This window comes from Castor canadensis, chromosome 7 (genome assembly GCF_047511655.1).
Source record: "Castor canadensis chromosome 7, mCasCan1.hap1v2, whole genome shotgun sequence".
Taxonomy (NCBI): Eukaryota; Metazoa; Chordata; class Mammalia; order Rodentia; family Castoridae; genus Castor; species Castor canadensis.
Window position 1 is genome coordinate 2257121 of NC_133392.1, and position 19360 is coordinate 2276480.

Consider the following 19360-nt stretch of genomic DNA (forward strand, 5'->3'; position numbering starts at 1 on the left):
TATCTTCCTGCTCCCATGTCACCTCTCTTTCTCGTGCCTTTAAGAGCAAGTCACGAGTTTGCTCTCCCCTGACGCATGCCTGTGCTCTGGCCAGCAGCGGCATTTGGATGCCAAGGGATCTTAGTCCAAGCCCTCGGTAAATGGCACATTGAAACCTTCGCTGGATTTTGTCACATGTGTACATCATTACTCAAATGTCACCATCAACCTCCATGGCTCTTTGATGTTAAAATAGCATGTATGTACATGCACAAAAGAGTCTAATCTCTGTAGAAATGTGTGCATACATGTCCAGGAATGGACTCAGAGACTTTCAGGTGGTAGCATGTGACTAGAAAAGCATTTCAATGAAGAAAACACAGCACCCACCTGATGAAATACAAGGTCCAGGTGTCATGAAGAAAATGAAGGAAACCACAAGGCATCATTGCCTGCTGGTGAGTGAGGAAGCCCTTTCCCAGTACAGCAGAAAGTCAAGCCTTCCTAAAGACAGGGATGGAAACCACCTGAAAATAAAGAGACCTGAAAACAAGCAAAGCCAAGGAAAAGAGGCTGGTGCAAGTCCTGTCTTAGCAAAAGGTCCTAAAGCTGAAAGGTGAACAAATGCAGAATCTGAAAGGAAGCTGGCAGGGGGCATGGAATACCAAGCTCATGGAAGAGCCTATGCATGTCCTTCTAACTCTTGGGAACTCTCACTGGACAGTCGGTGAGGTCCATGGGGACAGGAATTGTACCTGTGTGTCTCCTTCCCTAACTCTCCCAGACCAAGAACCATGCCTGACACACAGCAGACACTCAACAAATATTTGTGAAAGGAGGAAAGAAAAAGGCAGTGAATTCTTACTGAGAGATGCATGATCATCTCTTAGATTGACACAGGTCAAAGTTCAATGCGTTGCTGTGTGGCCTGGGTAGGAGGCCAGGCAGACCTCTCAGGTGAGCGTGTGGTCAGGAATTAGGAATGAGAGACATTGTGAGACATCTCCCTCCCAGTTTGTCAAAGGAAGGGTAATCAGAGACCTGTGTGTCTGGACCCCACCATTCTCCTTCACAGATGCTCACAGGAGCTCCCTGGGGTGGGAGATGAGGTGTGCACAGGACTGCTCTTTGCAAGAAGGTCTCTTAAGTTCTGGAAACAATGCTCCTGTCTATTCATGTGTGGTCACATGCTGACCCTCCACACAGGGGATAATGGAAACCACGAAGGAGGGTTCTGTGGCCTATGTTTACCTGGATTTCAGAGATGTGAGATTTTGTAAAAATATGCAAATCAAGTGTATATTACCGTGCATTTGTGTACAGAAAAAACATTTGCTGTAAATCCATAAAACATTAAGGAAAGCCACACATAGATTAAAACATTCATGGCCTCCTATAAGAGTCCTGTGGGTGGATTTGGGAGTGGAGGGGACATTTCATGCTATCTCCATCTCTACATTTGGAGTTTAAATCATGTGAATAGAAAAATATATCTGTTAAAATTTAAATTGATGTTTTAAAAGTATACAGAGTCTTGGCCCAAGTACAAAGTGATTTACACATGTGAAAAAGAAAATCCAAAGTCAAAACTGTTTAAGCATTTGTTTAAACATCTTTGGATCTTTGCAACTTTCTATAATGGCTGTCCTGAGTTAATGGTAATCGTGTGTCCCTGGTTGAAGGTAGCAATTGCTTTGTTTCTGCTACCCTGATTAGGCATTGGGGGGCTGCCTAAAACTTACATTGTTTGTGTGGATTCTTGCCTTTTGCCCAGACTGTCACTTCTCTCACTGCTCTGCCTGTCTATTTCCAGTGTACATTAGGTAATGGTACAGGCAAGAGGGATCTTTGATCTCCTGGTGAGAACTCCGAAGCCCGTTTTCTAGGTGTTCTGCATGGAGACTAGCAGAACATTTTCATTTTTATTGTGTTCTATTGTGTTAGGCAGTACTTTAACTCCTACTATTTCAGCTCATAAACCTTGCCATCAATGAAACTAATTGCATCAGAAACAGCTAGGGAACTTCACAGGCATTTGAAACACATAAATAACACCACCAATTAGCCGCCAAGGCACTGGAGCTCTCCATCTTCTTGTCAAAAGCTGGTGAGCCAGTTGCTCTAATTGTACCCAAAGCAGGGAATAGTGAAGTCCCTTCCACCCTTGCTTGGGAAGTGTGCTGGGGACAGGGAACAGAGTGGCTGCCTTTGGGAGGCAAAGGGCATCTTAGGATGGAGGGCATGCATTCCATTCACTTCCCAGAAGCCTTCTTTTCATGAGGCACCAGGCTAAAGAGGTGAATTAGGGAGTGGGAAGACACTCACACTGCTCCCCAATGTGTTCTTTCTCCCCTCTCACCAGTTAACACCAAGTCCCCAAAGCAGTGTTTGTGAATCAGGACCTCATGGGTGACAACTGCACCAGCCTAGTGTGATAGCTCCATAGAAGACAGCAGTCCCATCCCTGCATCTAGGGTGGAGTTGTGGCTGAGGACAGTAGAGGAGGCACCAGGAACCCTGGGAGATCCCATCACCCAGAAAGAGCAGGTGTTTTTCACCTTGGGTTTTCCACCATGGAGTCACAAGGGATGAAGTATGGCAGTGACCGTGATGTCCTTGCAGATCTTTGCCCTGTGAGCACAGGACTCAAGAGCTGTCCTGAGCAAAGCCATCAGTTTGGATATCAGGAGTGGGGTACCAGACAGAATGCTCCCTGTTGGGGCCCACAGACACCCACCCTCAAGTCTAGGACAATGGAGGGAGACCTCATGGCAGGGCTTTGGATTTGCTGGGACCTCAGGGGACATAAGTATCTATATAGATATGACAGGACACACAAATGTGCACAGGTGTAAAATTTCCTAAAACAGTGCTCTCTCATCATTACTTAGTGGTGTGCTTGTGCCCTTCTCGAATTCCTTGGGGGGCACCAAAAAGTCTCTGAATAGACCTGGTTAGGACAGGGTGTGTTTTCCTAGCTGTAGTAATATGAGGTCCACTGCTACTTGTTGCCCGGTTTCCTGCAACCATCCTTGTTTCTTGGAGAGACCTGCTTTGGTGTCTAGCAATCCTTCCTGCCTATTCACATCTTAGAATGCCAGTTCCCACTGTGGTCTCCATAGACCAGCTGCAACCCAGTTTTCCCTTGAGATTGGCACACCGGGAGCCTGCCCTTGGTAGTGGAATCCTTAGATGACTGGGGGTGGGGGGAAGGCTTTGCTCCGGGATGGAAAAGCCCACTCCAGCTGCTCTGCTCTTGCTAAGCACTGCCTCAGTTCCTTGTTTATTTTTTGGTTTATTGTTTCTCTCTTGCCAATTGCTCTGCCTGTGGGAAGAGCAGATGATAAGCCTGTTTGCCTTGGTTCACTCTTTTATGTGCACATTCAGTCAGCCATACAGCATTTATGAAGCAACTATTTTGTGTCGATCACAAAGTTGATTTCAAATAAATTTAAAGATTAAGAGACATAACTTCTCTTTCCACAGAGCTCACAGATAGGAAATGGAGCATTTAAGTGTGATGTGCTAGAATGAAGGCATGTATAAGGTATCTAAAATCACAGAGGGCAGTGCAGGCTTTGCTTGGCGAGGCAGGCTGGGGGCTGGGTTTGCAGGGGATGGGGTATTTGGTACCCATGATGAGAAGAGGAGAAAGACTTCTCAGGCAGAAGGGGAAGCAGATTTCAAGAATTAGAAGTTTCTCTCTGCGCAAAGACAGAGACGGCGCCAAGTTTTGAGGTAACTACATGCAAAACTGTAGGCCAGCCCAAGGAAGGTGCTCAAGTTCCAACTGTGTGGAAGGATTAAGGACAAAAAAATGCTGGAGATGAGGTCCCTGTCTTCCAAGAAAGGAAGACACAGGAGCCAATAATTTTAGTATGATCTCTTCAGAGATGAGAAACACAGAGCGGATGGCAGAGCAGAGTTCTGCCTTCAAAGCGGGAGTCCAGCAAGCCAGGAAGGATGAGTCCCCAGGTCAGCTTGGGTCAGTTGGAAAGAGAGGGGAGTGTTTCTAGAAAAGTGGGAACATAGAATTGCTGCATGTGGGGTGCATGCTTGCTAAGAGGTGGGGCAGAGCAGTGGAGAATTCCTGGAGAACAAGATACCCTTGAGGGAGAAATGGAAAAAGCTTCTGTACTGCAGAGGATGAGACAAACCAGTGAAGGGTAAGGCAGGGTCCAAGGTCAGGATTGCTAACAGAAGTTCTGGCTTGTGGGCCACAAATTCTGATTTTAGTTGGCAATAAGCTGGCTTCTTCGGGAGAAAAGGGGAAAGGCAAATCCCAGAAAGGAACCTTTGTGTGTGTGTTTCCCAAACAAAGGGTCTCTTTTTACCAGACGCTTCACAGTAAGTGTAGGATTGATTGTTTTAAAATTTTAATACCCTTAAAAGGAAAAGGCATTTTAAAATGTAAGTTCCCTGGAAAATGTCTACTGTACTCTAAGGCAGAGCAAGCCCTTATTGTGGCCAGTGGCAAAGAGAACATAGTTGTTTTGGGCCTCTTCCTCCCCATCGTTTGAAAAATGAGCCTGTCCTTGTCATAAAGATGCATTCTGTGTGTACTTGAGCTGGGCTGGCTTCTTGATGCCTTGGCAGAGGAATCATTCTTTCAAATGATGGGTGGTTTGCTTTGAAGCCAGCCCAAATCGGATTGTGCAGGCTGACATTACAAATCAATGCTGTGCACAGTACATCCTTTAGCACAGACCGGCAGTCCCAAGCCTGTGTTCGTTAAAGGTTATGTTTGCCTTAAACTAATTAAAGCCATTTGTATCAAATGACTAGAATAACTTTCCTTTTGAAAATAGAGAAAATAACCAAAAGAAGTTGGTTAAAAAAGAAAGTCTGAGTTAATTTCATCAACTGAGCAGAGAACTGCACTATTAATTTTATTACATCTAAACGTGAAAATAAATCAGTTAGGTGAGGATTGCATTTTCATGTAGATTAGTCTGTGAAAGTCAGCACTGACTCCATCCCAGCTGTCTGGAGAGCGTGCCGTGCACACCCTGAGGTTTTGTGCGTGGAAATCAAAGGCAGCCCAGCTGAACATGCCAGTTCCTGGAGCTCCCCTGAAGTCGCCTGTTGTTTCAGTCCTGTAGAGAATCCCCACAGTGAAAGTACTCTTTTGTGCATTGGGCACACTCCCTCCCCGTAAGTACCTGCTCATTTAAAACATGCGCATGGCCGCATTAGGAAGAATTCATCAGGACTCATGATTTATGTCTAAGAGAGTGTTACTTACACACACAAAGGACACACGAAGACACTGGCCCCTGGTGGTGAGCTGGCTTGGATGCATTTTGCCCCAGTAATTGCTAGGATCCCATCATCTGAGCCCCCATCTCAGGCAGGTGTTGACGCAGGACTGCAAACCAGCATCTGGAGCCACAGCCCGAATCTTTCACGCTGATGGAGAAACTGAAACTCAAGAAGGCAAGTAACTGTCCCCACACTTCAAGGCTAGCGAGTGCTGAGGTGGGTATTGACTCCCGGCCTCTCTGATCCCAAGCTGCAGCCCAGAATCCTCCCTGAAGCTGACGGCTGATGCCCTGATCCCTGATCCCTGATCTCCCAGACCAGGTGGGGGCCAGGCCACTGGCCACTGTCAGCTGAGCGTGGCTGCAGCTCTCTCTTTCTGGCCTCAGTGGTCCTCTTGCTCCAGGTCCAGGGAGAGACGTGAAAGGGTCATGTCACCTCGGGACCAGGGCAGCAGAGCTTCCCAGACTCTAGGGCCACTTGCTCATGTCCAGTGGGCAGTGCAGGGGGCAGGAGCGGGTAGGTGGTGCTGTGCCTGTCCTGACCTGAGTCCCAAAGTTTCCCAGTCATGGAGTGGTGCACCAGGCTGGTGCACCTCCTGAATACAGCATAGAACCCCAACACCCAGAAACCCCTCCCTTCTAGGAAAGGACAGCTAAAAACCAGGATTTGCTCAGTGATCACAATAACCCTGTTCCAGAAACATGAGTTTCACAAATCTTCTTTTTATGCTACAATTGCTTTTAACATTGAATCCTATTTTTAAAAAGTGTTCCTATTTGATAAAATTTAATGATGTAATTTAGAAAATGAATATTCTTAATCATGCATTTCTCTTCTATAGTTAACCGAAGGCTACACAAAAAGGTACTTTGAAGATAATTTTAAAATATGCAGTTATGAATACTCATGCTAGGATAACTGAATAGTTAAGCAGAGTGGCCACACTTTATTCTAGCATTGTCAATTCACACATGAGAGAGGCCCTGGCCCCTCTTGAAGTCCCCTTTCTTCTACGAAATAGAGCTTTAAAAACTCTCCAATGTGAAAATAAAATTTAATTGTTCATTTCCTTATATTTGTAAAGCACTACAGAAGATGCTATGTGAAATATATTCTGAGCCCTAACACTAAGCACTGTATTAACAACTTAGTAAGTCATTGTCTGCTCATAGTTTTAGCTCTTGGTCTCTCTGGTGATGGGTAAGATTTGGGGCCGCTCACTTGGAGCTGGGCTCTGGTCCTCTCTTGCCCTCTTCTGTCACCTGACCCTGTGTCATGTCACAGCTACCTCAGCTCTGGGACACTGCACCCATAAAGCCTTGCCTCTGTATCACTGTATGTAGAGACAGAAGCATATCTATTCTGCCCTTTCTGATCTCTTCCCCATCCTTGGGTCTCCGTGTAATTGTCCTGTCCCCCGCATCTCAGGTTATGTCATCTTTAGAGTTGGTTGGTCACTAGGCACCCACAAGACCAGCAAGACTGTGATTTTCATTGCTGTCTGTCCCCCTGGCTCATTCCAAGTTCAGAGCAGGCCCATGCTTCTCACTGACAAAGGAGGACAGTTGTGTGCCACGACCTGAGGCAAGCTGCTGTCACCGACACAGAAGGGAGAATGCTGACCTGTCTGTGGTCCTTTCTGTGGGTCAGTCCAGAAGCAGCTGCTGGAGTTGCGGGTATAGGGTCTCCACCTCACAGAAGGACCCCAGTAGCAGTGTGGCAAGACTACAGTGTGCAGCCATCCTGGCACTGTGGAGTGTGGTTTCAGGTTCTGGTCCTCTGCTGTGGAATGGCAAATTTTCACTAACCTTGAAACCCAAGTCACAAGATGAGAAGAAATGACTGGAGCAGCTTCTGCCCTCCATGGAGGTCATGCTGGGGGAGGGGTCTTGCCTGCACTTCCGGGGTCATATGCCAGGCTGGCTCTGTTCTTGGCTGCTGACCAGGCTGGAGAAGGTGGTGCCCAGTGGCCTCCAAGGGATGGTGGGCTTTGCCCCTTAGACAATCTTCAGCCACTCCTCATTCCTCTGGTAGGACATTCTGGGACCAGAAGGAAGTTTTAAAATCCAATTAAAGTGATGTATGTTTTGATGCTTCTATTTTTATAGTTCAAGCCAAGAGACCCCACAGTTTTGTCTCTTACTGTGTCCTAGGTGTCCAAATGGCCACCTTCTAGAGGTGGCTTTGTGCCCAGAGGCCCAGGTGGGGCCACCAGCCTACCATGCAGTGTACCATTCTGGCTCATGCTGCAAGCTCTCGCTCCCCTCATTGTGTACATTTGCTTCTCTCCCCACGTGGAGGAAAGGAGCAGGGGTCCCCAGAGCATGACCCCAGTCAGTCTCTCTGCTGTCAACAGAGGCAGTGAGGCAAGATGTCACCATCATGAGCCAGAACCTCGGATGACAACAGCCAAGCGTGTTGCTCTAATGAACACATAAGAGTTATCTGATCTGTGAATCCAGAGAGGTGGTTAACTTGGCTCTACTGGAATTGCTTGGTTTTCTCATTACACAATTAATTTGTGGCTTTCTGGAGTGTATGGTGACATCCCATCTGTTGATTCTGTTATTTCACTTTATGAAAGAGAAATGTCACTGGTGACTAGTCAGCCCCTGGAATGGGGACTTCCAGAGCAAGTCCTGAGGATCCTGGAGGGCTCCAGAGTGGGGGCAGGTGTCAGTCCAGAGCCATGTGCTGCTTGGGACCACAAGTGTGATCAAGGGTCACTCAGGGGTTGGGGAGACCGCAGATTGGGGTCTGTGGAGACTCAGGTCTCTTCCCCTGGCCAGAGTCACATTCAGGAGACCTCCCTCCTCCAGGAAGTCCCCAGAGCATACACGGTGCCATCTGCTGATCTTTCCAGCTGTCTGAAGACCACGGGGACTTCAGGCTGAGATGCTTATGATCCCATTTCTCAAAGCTCAGCTGAAAGTAACAAGAGACATTCAAATACAAAGCCATGGTTGCCTTTTCCTAAGCTACGTCAAGGGCGCCAGGCTGTCAGCTGACTTCTTTCCTACATTAGCCCAGGAAAATCCTCATTAAGCTGCTGTCATTTTGTTTTAAACACACAATCTTATTCAAAATGAAACATGTGACCTGCAGGGCAGGGTTGAGACACTGCCCCCTGGAGACCACAACCTCACAGCAATTTCCAGAATCCCCTGTCTAAGGCTGTGTGGCACCACGTGGGCAATGTGGTGTGGAGCCCACTGTTCGGATTCCATGTCACCTCCCTGGGAACAAAAGGAAGGGAAGAGGCTCAATAACTGTTCAAGAATGTAGAGGCCACTCAGATGAAAGGGGCCACTCAGTGCCAGGGGCCATTGCTAAGGGTAAAAACTAAGTGGGAACAGATCTTAAAATGCAGCAGGTTGGAGAGGCCACGGGGTGGAGAGGCCTGCTGCTCTGGGCTAGACCTGGAAGTGAGCAGCAAGCAGGGGAGGCTGCACACAGCCTCTTTCATGAGGCTAAAATCATCATTCTATCTGCCTCTGTGTGTGTGTGATGTGTGTGCACGTGGGTCTCCTTGTGTGTGCACATGAAACGTGCCCATTTGTGCGTATGTGTGTGCCTGTGTGTCTGTGTACCCATCTATGTGTGTGCACACAAGTCTGTGTCTGCATGTCTGTACCTGCTGGTGCAGTGTGCCTGTGTCTCTGCGTATGCACACCTGACTGTGTGTGTATGTGCACCCTCAGGCTGTCAGATCTTGGGCACTCAGCCCTCTGGCGTCAGCTCACATTTCAGGGTATACTGTGAGGAGCCCACTGTCCCTTTCATGACAGACTGTTTGGAGAAGTACTGAGTACCAGGTGTACCGGCTCTAGCACCTGCGGGGTGTGGTGGGCGGCTGGGCCTTGTCCTTCTTTCAGTAGTGGTAATTCTGCAATGCCTTGAGCAAGGGGCATGGCTTAAATAATAGCCTGATACCAGGAGGGTTTAGGCTCTTTGGGAAAAGGTGAGTGCTGCACTTTGCCTCCCACCAGAGTCAGAGGAAAATGCCTTGAAGGATTGCCTCAGCTTTATATGAATCTCTTCCCCTCTTCCTGCCCCCTTCCTCTCTCCATCTCTCTCTCTTTGTCCCTATCTGCTTGTCTCTCTCCCCACTGCTCCAGCCCAACTCCATTTATCTGTCTTCTTCCCTGGTCCAAGCTTGTGATCAGGTCCTACATGGCTACCCTGTACCTGACACCAGAATGCTCACAGGATGTTTAATTTCCCATAGAAATTGTCTGATTTAGTGAGTCTTTCCCTCTAACATCTCTACTTTGGGATGAAGAATACAGCTTGGGTTGAAAGGTTTGAAATTGCAAAGTAATTACCAGGAGCTCATTCATTCACTACTGAATGCATGTTCATGGAGGCCAGAGAGGGGGCTGGGACCAAGATCTCTGGGACCCACTTCCTCTGGGCACAGCAGGACACAGCCTGCACCCTGCACTTGGGGTGGGTGGCAGCAGGCTATGTGACTTGGGTGCAGCCCTCTGGGAGGGATACAGCAATGGACAGTCCTTGTCGTGGATTCTGACATGCAGTGGGAGCCTTAGCACACCCGTGTTCTTCTCATGCTGTCCTGTGGGAGCTGTGCTGTGCTCTCCTTCCTGCAGCCAGCACTGAGTGCAGTATTCCTGCTTCTGTAGCCTGAAGTGATCCCACCTCTTCTATGGCCGGCCTGCTTCAGAGGCCAAACTGCTGAGGGTTCTGGAACACTGCAGTGTAATGACCTGTCACCTCAGTGCTTCTGTCCAGCACTAACCTAGGGTCCTCATAACGTCAAAAGGGTCAGCAGAGGAACTGGCTAAGTCAAATGAGTGTATTACAGGGGTGGCACCACCCTTCAGGGCTGGGTAACCATACAGTGCTCACCTATTGAGTGCCCCACCGCCTGCCCTCCTGTCAGAATGTTTTACTGGCTCAGGGGAATCCAGGAAGAGAAAAGTAGGTGGAAAATTAATTTTCTCTTCTGCTTGTCAACTCTGAAATCATGACCTGTGAAAATTTAAGAGGACTCAGAAGTGATTTGCGTTTCAATGAAAATGATTGCCAACTGTGGTGGAGTCCATGGAGGACCCTGGGTTTCGCCTGCCAGCTGCTCTGAGGAGCAGGAGGCCAGGGAGGCCACAAGACCCTTCCACAGCTGCTGGCCAGGAGCTCTGACCTCACCTCTTCAGGGCCTGCCATAGAGCCTCGGCCGGCCCCTTCACATAAGCAGTGGTTATCGTATTGCCTTTGCTCCCCAGGAGAGGCTGTCTGTGGGCACTGCCAGGTGTGGCTGCTGCTGTGATCCCAGTTCTATGTCTGAGTGGTGTTGGGACTGTGTGTTCTGCAGTTGGGTTCTTAGTCAGAAGGTCAGCGACTTGTCCAGCCCTTGGAGCTGTGCATCAGAGGGATTGGTCTGGCCCCTACAGATGTCAGGCTTCATGTCTGCACTACAGATGTCTGGTTCCTTTGTCTTGGCTGCATGTTCTGAGACTTTGCTGCATGGCCCCTGGGAGAGGAGGGAGACAGAGAACTCCAGGCTCCATAGAATCCCTAAGGCATGGCCACCCTCCCCTATCCTGTAGCCAAAGTGCTACACTGTGAGAAGTTTCTCTGGGAATTCATTTCTGCCCTCCCTTTCCTTCCAAATCCTGAATTGCTGTGTGGGAAGCCAAGGACAGCTGCTCTGTTGACCCATCCTACAAAGTTCTCACTGAAGGGCTTTGCCTCTGTGACATTATCCTGAGGACAGGACTCAGTGGGGTCTGAGCTATGATCTCTGCCTCCAGGTCTAGGAATGGGGGAGGGGAGGCTGACAGAAGAAAGGGATTTTAGGAGGGTCCCCATCCACCCTCCTGCTTCATGGATTCCTTCTGCCAGCTGCAGCCAGCTTCCCCTCCCCACCCCCCCACCCCCCATTGCAGTAGCTCTAGGCTCCTGGGCATCTCCTGTCTTTATCCTCAAAATCTGTGTCTTCCAGCTCCCGCCACTGCCGGGGAGGCAACTTCTACAGTTTTCAGCTCAGGTAGCGTTAGGACTGGACTAGCATGTGCCCTCCCCAGGAGGCAGTTCCTTTGATGTTTCAGTTCTTATTGTGCAGGTGATTCCGACATCAATGCGCTCACTGAGTGTCATTAGAAATACACAGAAGATCCCATGTGACGTTTTTACTATCTTACGCATGAACTGCATTTTCCCCTTATTTTATCATCAGCTTTTCAAAGGAGCTCAGTGCCACTTACACCACCAAGCAACGTCAGCCCTCCTTCCTGGATAACTTGTAACCTGGAAAACTGAACACCTCACCTGCCTTCCCCTCTTAGGTGCAAATGAGGTCTTTGTGTCTAATTTGCATGAGCGCCCTGGGTATTAGTTTAGAATGGGGCTCACTGGGAGGCAGGGCACAAGACTAAATGTCCTTGCTAACAGTTCTCCTCAGCCAGTTCTGTAAGTAGGCTAAGCCACTTGTGGTCTCAGAGGAGGAAACAATCATCTGTGGAAACTGAAAACAGCTTCAGAGACTCCAGATGGTCATCCCTACCTCCCACCTGTCTGGCTGGGCCTCCTCCCCAGGGCTGGAGGTGGCTGAACAGAGCCTTGGACTTCCTAGTCCATTTCCCCAGAGTTGCCTCTTCCTTTCCTTCCAGTATCCATGTGGTGCCATGTGGTGTTTAGTGTACGGATTTCCTTTGTAATCCCTTCTCATAATGGCAGTGCCTTCTCCCAGGGAACTCATGTCATCATCCCCTTCTCATCAACTTCCTGAACACCTTGAGGTAGTCACTGTCAAGGTCATGTGGTGGCATCTTTCTGTGGATCGAGGGTCCTCTTGGTCTAAAAGCAGCGGGTTTCCTGGCTAGTCTCAATGTCATTAGAGGAGGTTGATTCCAAAGGTGCTCTGTAGCCACCAATGGCTTTCAAAACAGAAAGACTGACTCTCTGACCTGTCCTTAGAGTCTGTCAGAGCCCTATGAGGTGAGGTGGACATCCTCAGGCACCAGGGTCTAGCCACAGCTTCTATTTCTGTGGGGCACACTCCAAACCAATGCCCCTCACTCTTAGAATGACTGAAATAGAGGAGACTGAAGAGACCCATTCCTTCCATTGAATGGAAACTGAGGCCATGGGGGAAGAGGTCAATATTTATTTCAGTAAAATTAGATTGACTTTCCTTTGAATCATCCTTTGAATTGGGAAATGCTTATCTATTTCTTATATCTTTCTGACCAGGTAGACAATTTTGCCTTTCCTGTGGAAGCTTTGCATTTTGATACATATTTTTTAATTGTTGGTACTTTACTCAATGCCAGTAGCATTTTCTGAAGTTAGGCCACACAGTTTCTGAAAAACCTTGTTGACCAACAGGATTTCAGCTGCCTCATACCGTCTTTCATCCCAAGACTAATACCGGATGACAACAGAAACCTTTGAGTCTTTGAGATTCTCAGAGAACAGGTAGCTTAGGCCTACATTAATGACCAATTTGAGAAATGCCAGAACCCTGAGCCCACTTACTTAGGACACCAGCCAGTCACTTCCCTCTCCTTTCAGAAAACAAGATTGATTGCTGAGCTCCAAGAGTTTGCAGAGCTAAGTCATCCCAGGAGATGGAGCCTGGTTCTCTCTCCAAGCTGTTTTCCAGGGAGACAGTTATGGCCACTGGGCAAGGCCAAGGGTTCTGCTAGTCCCTTCTCATCTACCCATCAGTTACTGCAGCTCTCAGGGAGCCCTAACTGCTCACATTGCTTCCTTCACCTCTCCCTACAAACAACTAGACTGCCCAGGATCCTGTGGGCACTAAATAAACAACTGCCAGTCGACCTCCCCCTTGGCTTTAGCGTTTGCCGCGTTAGTGCTGATCCTCCCAGGCTGCCATGGGACTTCCATTTCTCCTTGTCGCTCAGCACTACCAGGAGGAAAATCCAAGTGAGGGCCATTGGGGAGCACTTCAAATCACAGAGTCAGGCTTGATCAATAGATGGATGGCGGGGAAGATATTACCATCATGCCTTGCACTCAGTGTGGAAATATATCCTGTGCTCCCTCAGGTACGTAGGGGCCTGAAGTCTTACAACTTGTTGATTTTCCTCCATAAACTAGTTCTCTTTGACACTCTGGGGGGTACTTTACAACATCATCAGAGTTTGTGGAGAGGCCCAAAGCAAAGAGTACTTAAGCATGTCAGAGTGGGCTCCGGAAGTGGCCCGTGGAGAGCCCTAGAGTGAGCACTTCCAAGGTGGAATGGCCGAGGTGCAGACCCAATTATGTGTGTGAGCCCCAGAGCCTACCACCCACCTCCACGGGCCTGCAAAATCAATGGCTGCTAAAACGTGCCAGTGATGAAGGAAAACACTCAGGGCGAGGCACAAATATTTGTCACAGGTATTCCAGGGATGTGTGCCTGGATCAGAGGCTTTAACATAATCTTCAGTGCTAGCTTCTCCAAGATGTACTTGAGAGGGGCAAGGTAAATCCGCTCTTTGCAAAAGCCAGGTCTTAATAGCTGAATTTTATGAAGATCAACTCTTTTCAATAAAAGATTTTGTATGTTCTCTCAAGATAATGGGGGATAAACTTAAGCGATGCTACATTCATTCGAGAACAGAATTACAGGCATGTGGCCAAGCTGTCAACTTCCCTCGTGCATTTTTGCCTTGCATATATATTTCTGTGTTCTTGGGAGATGCATACTTGCCTGATGATATGACTGCTATCTTCTGTAGGTAGCCACTGTGCTGCGAGCACAGTCAGAGTCAGCTTCATTCCCTCCCGTCTTCTCCATGGGGCTGGCTCTTTGGATAAAATCCAAATCAAAGGACACCAGGCTTATTCTTGATTTCACTTCCAGTCACAGAATAAATAGATCCCAGGTCTGTAGTTAAGTATGAGGAATCTAAGACAGTAGTCAAAGTGTCCACTTTCTTATGAAGTTTGGGTTTTCTCCTCCTATCCTTAGGTCCACTCTGGGGTGGGTCACCATGGGGGAGGAGGTGATTTTAATTTATTTTTTAACCCCTCAGCATGAGGCAGAGGGTCCTGAGTTCCCTCCTGGCCAGCTCTGAAGCTTCTTTGACGCTGGGCTCCTGGGGCTAGTGGTGTCAGGATAGCCCCCTTCTGTCCCAAAAAGCTGCTTTGTGGCTGCTTCAGACACGCCCTCTTTGTGACTCACATGAGGTCCCCTGGATGTGGCTGGCCCAGACCTCCTGTGGTGACTGTTAACATGCCCAGACTTCACTCCAAACCTCTGCTGGTCCCTTTCCCTGGGCCTCGCCCCTGCAAGTCCTTCCCGGGCAGCCTCTGCTCTGGTGTCTCACTCAGGGTCCGACTGAGCTCCCTGGCTTGCAGGTTCTAGTTGTGTGCTTGTGTTTCGTACAGTGAGTTGGGAAGAAGAACGTACTGTCGACCTAACTGAACACCTCACTCTTGCATTCTGCCTTGTCTCAGAAGAAAGCTTTGTTGCTGAAGGCTTTCAGGGCTGAGTCTGCACTGAGGACGGGAGAGAGGAGGTAGCAGGTGGGGAAGCATGGACAGAAGTGGCTTGGAAGCGGGTGTCAGTGAGCTCTGGACTAGGTGTCCCCACACAGAACATGAGACTTTGGGGAAAGCGTGCATGTGATTCCAGAGGAAACTTCCTCTCCCAAGACCTCTGGCTCCAGAGCCAACTCGTCCCTTTGCCTCCACATTTCCACTTAAGTGCTTCAGTTTCTGTGCATTTTTCCTCAGTGTCATTTGGCAAATGACACTTCTTAACCATTTCCTGTGTCTTAGCCCTTCTCTGTAATGTACATTTTGTGACCTGCTGATTCCACTTTGTGGAGGAAGATGCAGAGATGACAAGGGGACAGAATTGCCCAGCATGGACTCAGGACAGAGACCCTGTCCAGCCTCCTCCACGCACCTTGACAAAGAATGGGATTTGGGGAGTAGTTCCATGGAGTTCTGGAAATCACGATGTGCCCAGCAGCTCTGTGTAGCATCCTGAATGATGAAATATTTCCTCTGCCTTCAAGTTAGTTTCTTGACTTAGGTTTGTCCATCCAGTTTGATGGAAAGTTGATGGCTTCTTCTAAGGCCCACCTTTTTTTTCTTTTCTTTTTTGCTTATACTGGGGAACCAACCCAGGGCCTCCTATATGCTAGGCAAGGGCTCTTCCAGTGACCTGTGGCCAGGCCTGATATGTGTGGTTGTTTGCTGTCCTGTGGTCAGCATATCAGGCTTCTGCGTGGAAGGAAGAGGTCTGGGCAGAAGCTTAGCCTTGGATATACTTGTAGAGATGGAGTGACAGGAGGACACCATGATGTCAGGGACACATGCTTTGTTTGTCTGCCAATAGCTTGAGATAAGGGCAATTACTCTTTCAGTAGCAAGGACCATCCCCTGTTCCCTGCAAGGGCCTGAAGGTCTGGCAGTGGAGGATAAGGGCCCTTGCTATGACCTTGATGTCTGCTGGCTACTCATCCATCTAGTCGTCGTCAGATGGAGGTGATGAGCCAGACATGATGGTTTGGCTACTGCCTGGTCCAGATGCACTGCCTCTGGGGTACAGGGGATTCAGTGCACGTCCAGCGCTGCCCAGTTCTGCTGCTCCGTGTCTAAGCAGACGCTAACTGAGCATGCTTAGTTGAGGGGCTTTCTCCCCAACACTCTGTAGAAGGAAGTCCTGCAGCCATCCACTCTGCAGGTTCAGCCTTCCAGGTGCCCACAAGGGTCATTATGGCAACCCCATATAAGGTCCAAGCCTGTGTGTTCCCTTCCACAAAACTTCACAGAATGTGAGACAGAGGGTATGGGGTCAGCAGTAGGTTGAGGAGGAAATGATGAAAGGTGAAAGGTGCCAGTTTGGCCTCCACCTTTGCCCTTGCTTTCCAAACCCTCCACACACCAATGTGTGGGCTCCAAAGAATTCACTAGATGCCTTTTCTCTGTGTGTGTTTGCATGTGTGTGCACATGTGCTTGCAGGGGTTTGTGTGTTTATGTGTGTGTTGGTGTGCACAGCTGTAAAGTGATTGTCTTGCTATTTCCCCTCCCTCCCTTTTGTGGACCTTCCCAGCTGAGCTGGACACTGGGAGATCCAGGTCCAGTGTTTTCTGCTTCTGAACCATCCTGTCCCTCAAACCCACAGAACACATGTAGGTCTTTCCCTCGTGATCTACTCATTTATTAGGTTGGTCTGTGGTTAGACGGTTTGGGTTTTTCTTTCCATTTCTGGTGTTAAAAGAGTGATCACTCTTGCAGTCTTTCACCAAAAGTGCTGCTACTTGCACCATTTTGAAGGTTAAGTAGATTTTTTGAAAAAAATGAAAACTTAAAATCGTTTCCATATTTGGAATCCCATGCTTTGCCTTTCTCCCCCTTCCCTCACTGCACACACCTACTTTTGAAAACGCTGTCTAGTCCGGCTCATGGAAAAGTCAGTGTCAACTGGCAATGAACAAACCCTGCCTGACCAGCCTGGAGCCCCCCTGTCCCCTACAAGGCTTGGCCAAGGATGCTAATAATGGCTACCAACTGTCAAAGCCTCAGCAAGGCTGGTCCCACTGAATTGTGCTGGTCTCTTGTCCTTCTTGGGGTAGACCTGGGTCTTATCCACTCACAACCCATTGTGGCTTGGCCATGAGGTGTGGCAAAGGGTGATCTATGCTGAGTACAGACCTAGACAGAGCTGGGGGCAGTTTGAAGTCACTGAGGGAGCTCCTGACTGCCCAGGTCATGGGGGAGCCTGGGAATTCAAGAGAGCAGCCAGAGGCCTACAGGTCTTGGCACAGCTCCTCTGCCCTGAGTCTGCCTGGGCGTGGGCCATGAGCAGTGCCTGGCCACTTTCTCCTACCTCCACCTGCTTGCCGAATCAGCAGGAGAACTTTCCCCCATGCTGGGTGGTCCTTGTATGGAGACAGCTAAGTCCCTCCCTAAGCACCACATTCCCTGTGGGTGTGCTCCCTGAGCATCTCCATCTAAGAGGCTGTGGAGTCAGGCTGGAGCCAGACAGTGCTTTTGAAGACAGCACTGCCCAGAGGCACAGGCGTGCACTTTGGGGGTAGACAGAAGGCTGTGTTGGAAAATGGCCCAGGTGTGATCAATACCCCCCCAAGTCAGGAAGAGGCTTTGTCCCTAAATTGCCATCAACAATGCCACAACTTTACAACCTTCCTGCAGAAGGCACAGGGGTTTTCCATCCACTTGAATTCTAAAGCCACATTTTCTCTTTGCTCAATTTTTCCAAATGTGACTGATGTAATAAATGGAGTATTAATGACAATTCTTTTGTTCAACAGATAAAAGCAAAGAGCACAGCCGAGCACCCCACCCTCCTGCACTGATGCTGCATGCTGCAGAGAGGAAGAGCCGGGCTGAAGACAAAGAGGACAAGGTAGGTTTTGGCACTTGGCATGTTGTAGACACAAAATCCCAGGCTTGGAGGATGGGGATCGGGGCCAGGACGCCCTTATACCTGTCTCCTTCATGGATTTGTGCAATGGCCAATGCCTCCCTCCTGCCCGAGGGAGCAGAGGGCCTGGTGGGGCACCACAGAGCATCTGAGAACACAGCCCCTGTCCTCACCAGCTTGGTCTGCACTCAGGTTCCCTCTCTGTTGAGAGGGAATAAGCCTAGCTTCCCATTACCACCACTATGCCCATTTTCAGAATTAAGATTTTACATTCAGATTTTACTGTTGAAAGCAAACCTGGGACACTTTTATTTTTCCTAAAACATTCAAATTTTAGGCCTTTCTCTTTGCCTGTTTACCAAACGGACCTTTAAAGACTGAGCAGAGCAGTGCTGGATGTATTCTTTACAGCACAGTCCTTCCTCTGAATAATCCAAGGGGGCCACTTGTGCTGCCACCTTTGAAAATCGCAGATGGCACGCAATCTGCCCTCACCCGTAAGATGCCTGGAACCTCTGGTCCAACTCAACATCTTGTTAACATCTCTCCTGCCTTACCTTTCTCAGGTCTTCCTGACTCCTGGCGCTGTGAGTTTTCCATTGTCCCTGGCCTATGCTCCCTATGAGCCTTAGCTGAGGACATAATCACCACGGCTCACCTTTTCCAGGGTCAGTGTGGAGCAGTGAACGTCCATCACAGTGTTAGCGCAGATAAAACTCTTGCCTCTGACGTATGCCTTTTCTGTGGGAGATTAGCCTCCAGCCAGAATTACATCTGAATTACACAGAAAGCCTTGCTAGTGCCGTCCACAAATACTCACTTTATCACTCGGTTCTGGGAGTCAAGTTCACTTTTATTACTTTCGTGTGAAGCAGGAGTTTTATGCCATGATTAGCCATTTCTATCACCAATAGGAAATCATAACCCGCGTGCGCCTCACACAGAAGAACTTGGTAATTAGCCGGAGGGAATCCTAGCATTGCCAAATTGAAATGTTCGTCCCCATCACAAATTACACCCTTCCATATTTACGTGAATAATTAGCAGAGGTAATCTGGTACTCAGAGGCTCCTCGTTGAGTTCTATTATTCAATTAACTTCATAGTGAAAATTCCCCCCCACCCCGTTTTCCTAATTGGATTAGTAATATAAACTCTGGTCTTAATGTACGGTTTTTTGAGACGAGTGTTTCTGAGTACTCCCCATTCAGCTAACTATTGATCCTGACCTTATTTTCTCACTGGAAACAAAGATATTTGCTACTACCAGAAAATCCTAAAAACAAAACCACACAAAACTGTTCTTCTTTTCTTATAAACATAGGGATGATTGTATAAATCCCAAATCCTTTATTAAATGCTTTTAATCTGTCAGGATGAGAAGAGGCTGGGAGAGCCCTCAGTGAGACCTAGATGAGCACACAAGAGTGTCTTTCCTTGTCTAGGTAGTTGTCCTTCTCAGGTCCACGCTCCTACAGAGACAACACAGGCACTTTTCTGGCCCTGTCTGATCCCCATCTTGGGACTTCTCATCCTTCTGTCTTGGTGGGGGTCTTCCAGACTGGCTACTCCTCATGGATAAGTGGTCAACAAGAGGCAGCTTCACTCTGCTATCGAGGTTTTGCCAAAGAGCCCCATTTGACAGCATTAACTCCTTAAGATTAGTTCAACTCTTGGCTCTTAAATTTTCTTAGCATTCTTTATCCTCTTTTCTCCTCATTTTATGCTTCAGTGCTTCTGTAATTTAGCGCT

The 19360-nt window shown here is 48.5% G+C and overlaps 1 protein-coding gene across 1 annotated transcript in view; it reads left to right on the plus strand.

The window, feature by feature from the left end:
• Tcerg1l (transcription elongation regulator 1 like) overlaps positions 1 to 19360 on the plus strand; it is a 188436-nt gene that overhangs the window by 106586 nt on the left and 62490 nt on the right. The window contains exon 5 of the mRNA XM_074078038.1: positions 17497 to 17591. Within this exon, the coding sequence (XP_073934139.1) occupies positions 17497 to 17591 (95 nt within the window). The remainder of the gene's footprint in view (positions 1 to 17496; positions 17592 to 19360) is intronic.